This window comes from Nelumbo lutea, chromosome 1 (assembly GCF_056320005.1).
Source record: "Nelumbo lutea isolate HS-2025 chromosome 1, American lotus-T2T, whole genome shotgun sequence".
Classification (NCBI taxonomy): domain Eukaryota; kingdom Viridiplantae; phylum Streptophyta; class Magnoliopsida; order Proteales; family Nelumbonaceae; genus Nelumbo; species Nelumbo lutea.
The window spans coordinates 131,515,330-131,529,214 of record NC_142684.1 but is presented as its reverse complement, the minus strand read 5'-3'; the positions used below and the strand labels follow the sequence as shown (position 1 = coordinate 131,529,214).

The 13,885-nt window shown below is 38.3% G+C and overlaps 1 protein-coding gene across 4 annotated transcripts in view; it reads left to right on the top strand.

The window, feature by feature from the left end:
* The window catches only part of SNI1 (negative regulator of systemic acquired resistance (SNI1)), a 30,511-nt gene extending 24,130 nt beyond the window's left edge, over window positions 1-6,381 (top strand). For 2 of the 4 annotated variants that reach the window (XM_088942222.1, XM_088942220.1), the window contains 5 exons: window positions 59-211; window positions 2,833-2,927; window positions 3,002-3,189; window positions 4,147-4,276; window positions 5,925-6,381. In XM_088942222.1, coding sequence (XP_088798348.1) covers window positions 59-211; window positions 2,833-2,927; window positions 3,002-3,104 — 351 coding nt within the window. In that variant the 3' untranslated portion in view covers window positions 3,105-3,189; window positions 4,147-4,276; window positions 5,925-6,381. The remainder of the gene's footprint in view (window positions 1-58; window positions 212-2,832; window positions 2,928-3,001; window positions 3,190-4,146; window positions 4,277-5,924) is intronic. The other 2 variants (XM_088942223.1, XM_088942221.1) reach the window with 1 other exon arrangement.
* The last annotated feature ends 7,504 nt before the right edge of the window (window positions 6,382-13,885 follow it).

Here is a 13,885-nt window from a genome sequence, read left to right as displayed (position 1 = left end):
AGACTTGTAGTTACCACTTATTTATTTATTATTCATGCTATTATTTTTTTTGTTTCAGCCTTCTGTTCGCACAAGGAAGTCAAATAATTCCTCAGATGATGCAACATTTCATGGTGTTCTGAAGTGCTTCTCAAATGTTACAAGCACAAAAAGCATTGTCAAGAAGATGAGTATTGAAATAGCTCAATTGTTGCTAGCAAATGGCTTCAATGTAAGTGATATTTCTTGAAATATTTTAATTATATAAAACAAATCTAGATGCATTAGTATTTGCTTTTTCTGAAGTGCTACTGCAGTTTTGGGGATTCCATGATATGTTATATCTTTCTTATCCATGGTGTTTTCTCATTCTTTTTTTTTTTGATGAATGAAAATAATTTATTAATCCAGAAATAAAGAGGCAATACAGGAAACTCAAAAAGAGGCACGAGCTGTTACCTCTTCTAATAAAGTATTACATCAAAGTAAAAAAAAAAATAGCCCAAGTAAAATTACAGAGCAGCCCAAAATAAATGTTCCCTTGAAGCTCCCTGCTTAGCTAACCCATCCACTAAGGTATTTGCTGATTTTCCCACCCAAAGAAAGCTAACAGTCATGTTTCTTGTGAGCTAGTTGACTTTCCTCAATAAGTTTCTGTGTCACCACAAAGCTGAAGCTGGGTCTATCAACCATCCAACAACATTCTTAGAGTCTCCTTCAACTACCAATTGCTGAATTCCTAATTGTTCTGCAATCTGAATACCTTGTACCGCCGCTAACATCTCAGCTCTATTAGAGTCTCCTATTCCCACGGAGCCTGAAAACAAGGCTAAGATGTTACTCTCCATATCTCTCAGCACTCCTCCTATCCTCGACGGGCCTGGGTTTCCTTGGCTGCTGCCATCAAAGTTCAGCTTTGCCCATCCTTTACGCAGGGGGATCCACATTGCAGTTTCCTTGTCCTTCCTTGTATGGCTGTTAGCCACCGCTATCCAGTTTCTCCATATGTCATCAAAGGAAAAAATATGAAAGTCCATAGTTCTCAACCAATGAATGGCCTTAGTTAAGATACAATCCTCAACAGCCTGAATGCTTCTTTCCTTTTCCTTGAACACCCTTGCATTGTGGGCCACACAAAAATGGAAGGATCAAACAACTGACATAAACCTGTGGACAGATTCCACCTGCACCCAAACAAAGAAAAAATCCAACTCCAAATAGCTCTAGAAAAAGAACAAGAAACAAGTGGGAGCAATCCTCACCACTAGCCCTACAAGGTACACCCTAGTTAGGGGACAAACACATGAAAGGCCTTTTCTTCTATAAGCAGTCCAAGGTATTAATCTTTCTATAAAACACCTCCCAGCAGAAAATAACAATTTGAGGTGGCACAGGTCTAGACCAAATCTCTTTGGTTGGAAAACCCCACTCAGGGAAGGGCAAAGGGACTTAAAAAAGAAAGCACAAGTGAAGTAACTTTTTGGATGAGGGGACCATAATCTCACATCCACATTAAGAGGGTCCAGAAAGACATTACCAAGCAGAGACAACAGATCTGAGACACTGTTAAGTTCATCATCCCTCAAACCTCTCCGAAAACAAAGTCCCAACATAAGGACGAGGGTGAAGTAGGGGATGGGAGAAAGTGAGAGATAGCTTTTTCCTTGTAAAGGGAAATAGAATAAAGAGGCTGGAATTGGTTTTTAAGTGCAACAGTACCCACTCAAGTGTCTTCCCAAAATAAAACAGAATTACTAGAGTTAACATCATAACTGACAGAGTTGAGAAATTGAGGGAGGATACTTTGGATTGCTTTCCAAGGAGATGCCATCATTGCTTGACGTGATACACCAACATCCCAACCATTTTCTAGTCTGCCATGTATACTAGCTATCACTTCATGCGACAACCTCTCCCTTTCTCTAGGCCACCTCCACAACGATTTTCCAAAGAGAGCTTTATTCCTGAGAGTTAACTTTCCTAGTCCCAGTCCACCTTTTTCTTTACTCCTACAAACTATTTCCCAGTTGATTAAATGATCTTTCTTATCCTCCCTTGGCTCCCAAAGAAAAGTTCTCATTAATCTCTCCAGCTTCGTAGCCTCCCTTTAGGAATCCTAAAAATGGATAATTATCAGACCAGTAGGTTTGCTAAGGTGGCTCTCAATAAAGTCACTCTACCCCTATAGAGATGTAGTTTCTTTTCCAAGAAGCTAATCTTTTTTCAAACTTTTCCAAAACAGGGGTCCAAAAACTACTCTCTTTTGGGTTAGCCCCTAGGAGGAGACCTAGGTACTGCAAGGGCCAAGAAGAAACGAGACAACCTAAACAATCTGCCACAGATTGAACAACCCCCTCATTCATGTTGACACCTACCACACAACTCTTATCCTGGTTTATCTTCAAATTGGAGACCTTCTCATAGTGTTGTAGCAATGCTCTAAGATTCCTCATTTTTTGCTTGTCACCCCCTTCACAAAATATTATGATATCATCAGCAAACTTGTAGATGGGTTACCCGGACATTGTTCCTTCCTATCCTCCAACCACTCACTTTCTCTTCCCTATCTACCTTAGAGATTAGTCTACTGAAAGCATCTGCAATTAATTTTCTCGTTCGTTAGAAGATCCAGAATTTCAATATTGAACCATGGAGTGGTGATATTGTTTCGTCTTTCTGGATAACAAGTTCAATGGCGTCAATATCTGTTTGCAGCTCTCAGAATAACTTGAATATACTTGTCATTTTTTGTTGTTGTTCTGGCTTTCAACATCTTACATTTTAAGAAAATATTCAAATTTTGATATTGAATGGTTTATCCCTACTCAACTTTCTTCTTATCTATTTTTTCAGGCTTTTATATCCCTACAAGAAGCTGGGGGCATCTCTGTTTTGCAAATATGCAAAGATATAGTTTCTGCTTTTCATAATCTCAGAATTATAGATGAGTAAGTACTTCATTGCATCATAACTTGCCTTATGTGTACTATATAGCCTCACCTATGACCTTCCTATCATGCAGTATTGATAAGCAATTATGTACCAGAACTGGGGCAATAAGACATGGAAGGACAATATTATATTTTCATTGTGGAAAGCACACCAAATCATTCCATTTTTGTTGACATGGAGGAAATAACCCAACTTAGAAGCATGCTTTTCAATTCGAATTGATTCTCATCAATAATTTATCCTACCACCTTGTGACAAGTTATGTGTTACTGATCTGATAGTTAGGTTATTAAACTGTTTGCTTACCATAACTCTGGTATCACTAATTTAGGTTTGATAAAAGTGCTCAACTGAATTACATAATTGTTGCTATGAAGATCAGGCGCAGTATTGATTTTAGTACGAAATTTGTATTCCCAACTGTAATGCTTTTATTCTATTTCCTTGGATTCTCTTTAAGAACTCAATGATTTTCCTTTTCTTATTTATGGGGGAAGGGGTGAATCGGTGATGATGATCTGCTCCTCGAAGTAGCTTGGGAATAAGGACCTTGGTCAAAAGCCTGACACCCAGTCCCAATTGTTATTCCTGATCAGTAAGTTCCCAATTTCTGATGATATCTTAAGGCTGGGCTGTGTGAAGAAATTGGAGATGGAAACCCGAGTACCCAATGAGACACTGAGGCCATGTAAAGAAGATGATCAACAGCTTCAAGGGCTCAATACTTTGGTCTTCTATGGGCCTCATCTTTCTTATGTTATTACTTTGTATATTATGCATTTTGTGTGTAGACATGCCTAAGGGATTCTCTCTAATGTCGTTTAGTTTCGTGGTAACCATGTATGTGGCCCTCGATTTGTACATGCCATCATTGCACAGGGCCTCAATTTGCCTCTCCCCCCCCCTCTGCACACACATGTGTGCACGCACACACACACACACAGAGAATCCCTAACCTTAGGCCAGAGCTCTCAAGAATCTCAATTACTGTTACATGTTCTTTGTGTTTGTGTATCAGTATCTACTCTTCTGCTTAGTGGCTCGATTATCTTTGGATTACCTGAGAGGTTTCTTCCATGAACTCGACAATTAGAACTGCAGTCATTCATCAGAGGGGGAAAACATTTCTATACATTTACCCATATTTTTATGTTAATGTTCAAATTCCACTATGAATTTGCTTTACTTATTTTAGTTGGTTGCATCATTCTACAGGCACATGGAGATTATACCTTTTGGGGAAGAAGCACTATTTACCGCAGCAGCAATTCTTGCAAGGAATTCATAAAAGTTCGAAGCAGTTACCATTTGCACTCCTTGCTATTTAAGTAGATTTTGTATCAAGGTAACCGTGCCTTCTCTTAGCACATAGGAAACATGTAGGGGTGCTTCTGGACTCTTATGTGGTAGGAGAATGTCACTTAGGTTAAAAGGATAATTTTATTAAATGGTTATAAGGGAAGCAATGTTGTCTGGTGTTGGGCAGTTAAGAAACATCATGTACATAAAAATGTGTGGCAGAAATACAAATGTTGAGATGGATGGGTGGCCAGGTGGGAAAACTAGAAAAGATAGTATCAGATACGGAACCAGTAAGAATTGTTCTTTTGCAAGTTGAAGGGGCTAGAAGAGCTAGGGGCAAACCAAGGCCTTGTGTTGAATTAGTGAGAAATGATTTGAAGGCCTATGGTTAACAATGGATATGTCACTTGATAAAGCAGGATTCGTGTAATTGATCCCATATAGTTGGGACAAGGCTTAGATGATGATGATGATGACGATGATGAGCCTGTCGGCACTCTCTATATTTCTTCTGACTTAAATAGACAAAGTTAATCTGCAGACTTTATTAGAGTTGATAGCTTGGAATGTGATTATAAATGGTGGCACTGCAGCTTTGAGCTAAAGTAGACATGCATTGTGGTGTCAGTTATGCCAGCAGTTGCTATGAGAACAGTATCAGTTCTGTTAGGCTTTTTGGGTTTGTATTAGCTGGTAAAGCCCTTGGTACAGAAATATGAATATGCATGACACAAGATTTCGTTTTAGACATTATTTGTGGAGTTAGGCTTCTGGTTTTTGGCCAGAAAGAAGCTGACATGTTGTTCCTAACCATCTGATAGGACTCTCTTGAGGTGCCTGAAGTTCCCTGATCCATTGCAATCCCATTACCCTATTATGTATTGGTCTTCTCTATTTAATGGCATCATTCTATGCACTTGCCTGCCTACCCAAGAGCAGAGCACATCTTTTTCTCATTTGGCCCCCAAGTCCTCATGCTGAAATATGAATGCAATGGAGGGATAAGGTGATAAGGAAAGGTGGGACATTTCATCTAGGGTTGCAAGCAGCAGATTGAATTGGATTGGATATAGGTATATCCAAATCTGATTCATCTATATTCAAATTCGCATAAGATCTTATCAGATTTATGTTGGATTCAAATCAAATTCACATTGCAATAAGATATTGAATAGTATAAATCCATTGAGCTAAAAATGATCAAAATATTATATAGTATAAATAAATGAAGTAAAAAGGACATTGATATTATATGTTATGAACAAAATTAATTGAAAATTCCTTTCATAAAACTTGAACCTATAAAAACTTAGTGAAAACACAACATTGAAATAAACTTTACTAGGCTTTTGAAAAAAAAACAACTTAATGGGTATAATATAAATTTTAGGTATTTATCGATATATATATTTAAATCGAATCGGATTATATCAGACAGATCGGGTAGGGGGTGGATCCGTATTTGATCCGATTATAAACAGATTGAATTTGGGTAACCCTTGGTGGTTCAAATTCGGACAATCGGTTATCGTTTTCAGCCCTATTTTCATCCTTGTCATCTTAGTTGATAAATGTAAAATTAATGCCATATAGCATGTTAAGATTGCAGATAATAATAGATTACCAGATCTCAATTAACTATGAGTTTGATTCTCTTTTTCTCATCTTTTCTTTTCCTTTTCTTACTGCAGATGGAAGTATATATTCCCATTGCAGTCCACATTTATGCAAACAGGGAGGTTTTGACCCTAGAACTTCATTTTCTATTGGGTCTCAAAGTCACATGTATATGCCTAGTCCGGTTCGGTGTATATAAATTCTAAAACTGTACAAGACCAACTGTAACTGCCTTTGCAAAATTGACAAGTCAGAGTGATTGTAAAAGCTTTTTGTGGAAATGAACAGGATGATTGTATAGCCAGCACACCCCCCCCCCCCTGGTCACCCATGTAAAAACAGAACAGCCAGTTCTGCAAAAATAGAAATGATGCGCCACGGCACAATAGACAGTTCCACCAGGCTAACTGTAGCTACTTTTTGCAGTATCAGGGTGTTCTAGAGGGGCCATTGCAAAAATGGAATAGATGCACGTTGTATAGCTTCCATTATAAGTTATCAGTGGAAACGGCCAACCCTCTATTTGATTTCTGCGCTCATTTAAAACTTCATTTTCTGTACCTTTTGGTTTCTGAACATTTTTGTGATTAAGAGGTAGTTAACTTGCTGTGATGTTCTTCAATTGTGATATTCTAGCAAATGAGAACCAATCGGCATTGTCTGTATCCTTGCATCTGGCAGTTCATGAAAAAAAGTGGCAGCACATGGTTCATTGTTTGGGACACATTGATAGGGCTCCATTTTATGACCATAATATTTTAACTCAAATTTATACGGCTAAAATTTTGCCTTCGGCTCAGCCAAGAAAGAATATGTATTTCTTTATAGTTTAAAGCACGAAGTCGACAGGTAGAATATCAAAAACTAATTACCCTGTCAACGGGTTTCATTGTGTAAACGTGAAGCTAGTAGTTACATGAACAAGAGTGCTAAGAATGAGGTCCATGCAGGGAATAGAATGTGCAGTTGGGATTCTTGGGACATCCCCAAGATTGGATGATTCATACGATGTTGATGCACTTTCTCAAGAGTTGAGATCACTATGTTCTCGTTCTAAGATGAGGGACAATGACTTTGATGCAAGTGCTTTTATTCATTTCTTTTCATCACCAAGGCAAGCGTTCATATTGGTTATAGTTGTAGGTGATGATTAGAAACAGTGGAAAATGGATTTCAATGTTAAGATCCTAGAGTTTCATGGGAGTTTCTTTACTCGGCAAGCAATCATATTGGTTGTAATTGTGGGTGGTGAATAGAAGCGATAGAAAATAGATCTAAAAGTTGAGTTTCTAGAGTTCCGTGGATGTATGATTCTAGAAGAATTCATGGATTGGAGTTCCATAGAAGAATTATCAGTTTCGGAGTGAAGGTAAAATCAAATTTTATGACTTTTTTTATTACTTTAATATTGTTGAGGATTGTAACGAAAATCTTTTGTGGCCATTCTCTTCAACAGTATGTATTGAAAGAAAATTATTGTTTGGAACAAACCTCTAATCTATAATAAAGAACCCATTGTTCTAGAAGAATATGTTATCTTTCATAATGATTTTCAAGAGGATGGAGATGACATCTATCATACTAGAGGTTTAAATAACATTGTTTTCATACAAGTATATGCAGATCCATACTGACAATCATTATTGCAAAGTTCAAAATGGTCAATGAAGGAAGAATTAAATTATTTGAATCTTAAGAAATGTGTTTCAAAAGTTAAGAAATGTAATGAAGACACTCCGATTTGTATTGGAGATTTACACCACCAATTATGTACTAGAGGGTTAGAAACAACGAAGCACAATGTAAGTTCAACGATATATGTTGGAAGCCTTTCAAATGGTAACATGAATCTAAGGTCGGATTCTCTCCAACCTGGGGAGGATGATGTAGTACAGGATTCAGCTCAACCGAGTAAACAATTATTAAGTTGTTTTCAACAATCGGTCTTAGTTCGTATTTACCAATTAACGTTACAATAGAATTTCTGAATATGTATTCAATTAGGATTTTTTTTAAGAGATTTAGTAGGATTATAATAAATAGTTTTTATTAGATTAGGAAACTTCCTTATAAGAGGCATAATGGTGTAAAGAAGTCTATACAACGAATAGCTAGGGCAAAGCTAAAGGAGTTTTGGTTGATTTTCTCTTAAGTATTCAGTGAAGAGTTTTTTTTCCTATTTATTTTGGCTTTAGTTCTTTTCTTTGAAGCTTCTCTCAGCATGATTTGTTTCCAAACTTTCTAAACTACACCAACCTTGGCAATGATAAGGAGTGATATCTAGCACTTGCTAGATGTTTCATGATGCGATTCAATCTAGTGAAAAGAAAGGTCTTAAATGATTCTTTATGCATGACTAGTAATAGAGAAGATGAATCAATGGATTATGGAGGATGAATTTGTTAAACGTGAGTTACCAAGATGTGTTTGGTTCAGATGCCCCCTTGGGTCAAGTTAGTTAAACACAATAGTTTAGGCCTGATTGAATGGGTTAAAAAACTTTGGCTAGATGGATTATAGGAGTGAAGGTCAGGCTTCTTTTGGCGTGGTTATTAAAGATTTGGGTGCTAAGTTTCTTACAACGAAGATTAGCTCATTGGAACCATCAATCCTTGGCAAGAAGAGAAACTCACAATTAAGGTTATATTTGGGAGTGCTTAAAAATAAGTGCTTATTTGGGTCATTAAGCACTCATTAGTATTTGGGAAATAAATGCTTATTTTAAAAATAAGGGCTTATTTTTTAAGCCCAAACTTCTAGTTTTTTTTTAAGTGCTTATACGACAAGCACTTGTTCAATTTTTTTCTTCCAAAATTGTTCATAGTTGAATTTTAAAATACCACTTATAAATTTATCCATAGTTGAATTTTATAAAACTACTTTCATAAAAGTTCTTTTATAAAAGTACTTTTATAAAGTGTTTTCATAAAATTGCTTTTATTAAAGTACTTTTATAAAAATATTTTTATGAAAGTACTTTTATCAAAGCACTTTTATAAAAGTACTTTTATGAAAGCACTTTTACAAAAGCACATTTATAAAAGTACTTTTATAAAAGTTCTTTCATAAAAGTGTTTTCGTAAAAGTGCTTTCACAAAAGTACTTTTTTAAAAAAATATTTTTACAAAAGTGCTTTTGTAAAAGTGTTTTTATAAAAGTACTTTCATAAAAGTGGAGGGGCGAAGTTAGCGAGCAAGGTAGAAGGACGTCGGTCTTTGTGTTGGGTCCGACGGGTAGCCGGTGATGCACAAAATCACAACATTCCTGATCGCCCGAACCCACGCAATTCGAGAGGCAGACCAAAAGAGAAGGAAGAGGCTGATCAAGGTTGGTTAAGCTGCGATTCAGATTTTGAATATGATGGAAGTTCAGAAGCCTGTGGGAGTTTAAGCAATGCAGCAGATGAAACTCTATCTAAAGATCAGAACATGGATACTTTTAGCCTGGATTGTTTGTTCTTAGGGGATTCGGTGGGGGAATGAAAGGAGGAGGGGGAGGAGTGAGTGAATGATCTTAACCCAATTCTGGCTGAGCCCCCCTAGTTCTAGTGCTTTGCAAGAGGCCGAAAAGAAGGTAGCTCGGGTCTTCTCAGAGCTAAACAAGGGTACCTCATAGAGAGGTACATACTTGGGTACAGAAAGGGGTCATTGTGCTGATACAACGACAGGGATTTTCTTCCCCCAACTCTGGGAGACAGAGTGCTCTAATTTCTTAACAAAGAAAGTGACTGCCACTCCCTCGTCTTTGCTCTCTCCTCACTTCTCTACCTTAGGTAAATCCCTCAACTCTATCAATACAGTTTTGGATACTGATGAGTGCTCTGTGTCTCTTGTTCTAAATTCTCTTCCCATCCAAGAGTCGGAAGCCCTTGGTCTGAAAGCCACAGTGAGTCTGGGGAAGTGGGTGAGTAAACTTGCAGGGAAACAATAATATGAGAAATCTTAGAAAGCCTCTTGGGTGAAGTGGAAAGGAATGATTTGTAGAAAGGGAGCTTGGAGGGGATAGAAATGGCTGTAGTTGGAGGTAATGTGAGAAGGAATAAGAAGTTTCCTAGGAGTGAGGAGAGTGCTTATTTAGAAAAAGAGGAAACTAATGGGGAAGAGTCAGTTGCAGAGTTTGTGAAAAAGTTCGGGTGCAAGCTGAAGAACCCGAATGATCTAAAAGCCTACATGCAAAAAGAAGAGGACGATAAGATGAAGTTTAGAAGGCTGAGTGAAGTGGAGAGGTTAAAAAAAGATATTGAGGGGGACAATAAGTTTGAAGTGAAAGGGATTAGAAGAAAATGGTCTAAATAGATCTTGGAGGAGTTAGGGTTAAGGCTAATAGTTTTCAATGAGAATCCTAAGTTGGAATGTGAGAGGGTTGAGTAGCATTAGGAAGAGAGCAACAATAAAAAAGGTAATTAAGAAGTTTAATCCGGATGTGGTAATGCTTCAGGAGTCCAAAAGAATAAATTTTGATTGCAGATGGGCAAGGAGTGTGTGGAGTTCTAGAGGTATAAAGTGGGTGATTGTTCCTTCGTGGGGTTCCTCGGGAGGTATTGTGACCCTGTGGAAAGAAGATATACTCTTAGGTGTGGATGAACTAATTGGAGATCATTCTATCTCCCTAAAGTTCATACAGGTGGACGATGGATATGAATGGGTATTAACAAATGTGTATGGCCCCAATGACTATAGGCAAAGGGAGAAATTACGGGACGAATTGAGTGCCATCAGAGGCCTCTGGGATGGACCTTGGTGTGTAGGATGGGATTTTAATGTAGTGAGATTTATGGAGGAAACCAACAACCCCAGACAGAGAGTGACAACAAGTATGAGGAAGTTCAAACAATTTGTGAACTCTTTTAATCTCAAAGAACATCATTTCCTAAATAATAATTTCACTTGGTCCAACCTTCAATCACAACCAATTTGATGAAATTGCATAGGCTCTAGTAAACCACTTCAAATCTATTTTTAGAAGCCCTATAAATGAGAGAGTGTGGTCGGAGGGTTTGGATATGCTGACTCTAAGTGCAGAGAAGAGAGAGTGGTTAGAAAAAAGGTTCGATATGGAGGAGGTAAAAGAAGCAGTATTCTCTATGGATAGGACAAAAGCTCCGGGTCCAGATGGGTTCACAATGGCCTTTTACCAGGATTGTTGAGATATTTTGGAGAATGATTTTACATCGGTTTTTGAGGAGTTCCACAGGAGGGGTGTAATAAACCCGAGCTTGAACTCAACTTTTATTGCCCTAGTCCCAAAGAAGAAAGATGCTTCTCAACCAAAAGATTTTAGACCTATTAGTCTGGTGACTAGCTTGTACAAAATCATTGCAAAGGTGTTGTCTATCAGAATAAAGAAGGTGCTCCCCTCTATTATTGCATCCAACCAAAGTGCTTTTGTAGAGGGAAGACAAATCACCGATTAGATTCTCATTGCAAATGAGAGCTTGGAGAGCTTTAGGAAGTCAAAGAAGAAGGGAGTGGTTTGCAAATTGGATTTGGAGAAAGCTTTTGACTTGGTTGATTGGTCTTTCTTGATGGAGGTGTTGAGGAGTTTTAGTTTTGGTGACAGGTGGTGTAAGTGGATCTGGGGCTGTGTTAGGACTTGCCATTATTCTATCCTGGTGAACGGGACTGTGGTTGACTTCTTTCCAGCGTTGAGAGGTCTAAGACAAGGAGATCCTCTTTCCCCTTTTCTTTTCACCCTGATTGTTGATGTGCTTGGGCGATTGATCCATAGAGCAGACTTGAAGAATCTGATAAGAGGGTGGAGAATAGGAAGGGAGGAGGTTCCATTAACTCTTCTACAATTTGCAGATGATATTATCCTTTTTGTTGAAGGAGGGAACCTCAATTGGATCCGAAATCTAAAGTTGACAATACAACTTTTTGAGCAGATATCTAACATCAAGGTAAACTTTGATAAGAGTTGTGTGGCAGGAGTGAATGTGAACGAAAGAAACCTAAGGGAATTTGCAGGTGAGCTAGGTTGTGCAATTACAGACTGGCCCCTGACTTATTTGGGCTTCCCTTTAGGAGATAATCCTACGAGTGGTAGCTTTTGGGCTCTGGTAGTGGAGAGGTTTGAGAAGAGGCTAGCGGCCTGGAAGAGGAATTATCTTTCTTTAGGTGGAAGCCTCTCTCATTAGGTCTACCCTAACTAACCTTCCTGTTTACTTTCTGTTAGTGTTTAAGATCCCCTCAAATGTTTCAAATCTTTTGGAAAAATTAATAAGGAACTTTCTCTGGGAGCCTGGAGAAGGGAAGAGAGATCATAGGGTGAGTTGGGACTTGGGAGGTGGTTTTTAGGTGTAAAAAACTAGGTCTTGGGATTGGTAATTTCAAGAAAAGGAACATGACTCTACTAGGGAAGTGGTTGTGGAGGTTCTCTTTGGAAATAGATAAATTGTGGACTAAGATTGTGGCAAGCATTCATGGACTGGAAGACAATGGCTGGGATCCTGGAATCTTGGCAAGGGCTTCAGCTGCTTCTCCTTGGAAATCCATCCACAATTTGCTTCCAATTTTCTCCCCTTGGATCAGGTATGGTCTAAACTCTGGTAACCGAATAAATTTCTGGGAACAACTTTGGGTCAGGGTTTCTCATCTGAAAGACCAGTTTACCTCCTTATATGCTCTTTCAGACTTGAAAAATGAACCCATTTCTTCTTTCTTGGTCTCTTCAGCCTCCACTTTGGGCTTTGGTTGGAACCTTGGCCTGCGTATGGCAATTAGGGATACTGATTTGGATAGCTTGGTAGCTCTGCTAGCCTCCTTTGAGGGTGTCTTCCTAAACCCTGCTAAGGAAGGCACCAGATTTTGAACCCTTTCTAGCTTTGATAGCTTCTCTTGTGCTTCTTTTTTTAAAACCTTAACTCAGCCTCCTACCCCCTTGGGGTTGTCATTTCCAGTTAAGGAAATTTGGAGCAGACCTATTCCTCCTACGGTGGATTTTTTTTGTTGGAAAATTTTCCCGGAAAGAATCAACACTTTAGATTTATTTCAAAGAAAGAGACCCAACTATTGTCTACTTCCTAATAGATGTGCTCTTTGTAAAGTTGATGGGGAATCTGGCTACCACCTCATGGTCTCTTGTAACATTGCTAAAACTGTTTGGGAGTGGGTTTTCTCCCGTTTTGGGTATTCTTGGTATCTTTCGGAGACTGTCCAAGGTTTGTTTTCTCATTCTTTTTTCAATTGGCCTAAGAAGCGAGGGAAGACTATGTGGAAGTGTATTAGGGCATCGGTATGCTGGTCTTTGTGGGAAGAAAGAAACTCACACATTTTTTCTGACAAGGAAAAAACATTGGAAGATTTGTTAGATCGAATCCTTTTAAGAGCTGTCCACTGGCTAAAATCTTTGGAGTTGTTTTCAGATTATCCTATGGATGACTTGCTAAGAAACTGGAAAGAGATTGCTTCCACTGCTAGATGCAAGAGGATTCTTTGTCCGTTCTGGTCCCCTCCCCCCTTGGGTTTTATAAAGCTGAATTTTAATGGCAGAAGTGTAAGGAATCCAGGGCCCTCTAGGATTGGAGGAGTCTTCAGGAATGAGGAAGGGATTGTTTTATTCTCTGGACCTATTGGAGAAGGTGACTCTCTTAGGGCTGAGATCCTTGTAGCGGTTGAAGGAATTCGAAGAGCAAAAGAATTAAATATTAGCCGCTTGATTCTGGAAGGTGATTCAAAGGTGGTGGTTAATTGGTTGAAGACAAAGGACAGTGGTTTGTGGAACTTTAACAATGAGAAAAAACAATTCTTATGGCTGGGTAGGGACATTGAGATTCAGTACAGCTGGGTGAAGAGGAATGCCAACTCATTTGCGGATGGGTTAGCCAAGCAAGGAGTGAATAGGGAGCTAAGTTATTTTATCTCCCTTTGTATTCTTTTCCCTCTCTTCTCTTAATTTAATGAAGATGCTGTTATTGATAAAAAAAAGTGTTTTTATAAGAGTGCTTTCATAAAAGTGTTTTTATAAGAGTGCTTTCATAAAAATGTCTTTTATAAAAGTAATTTAATAAAAGTGCTTTCGAAAGGTATCTTTTGAA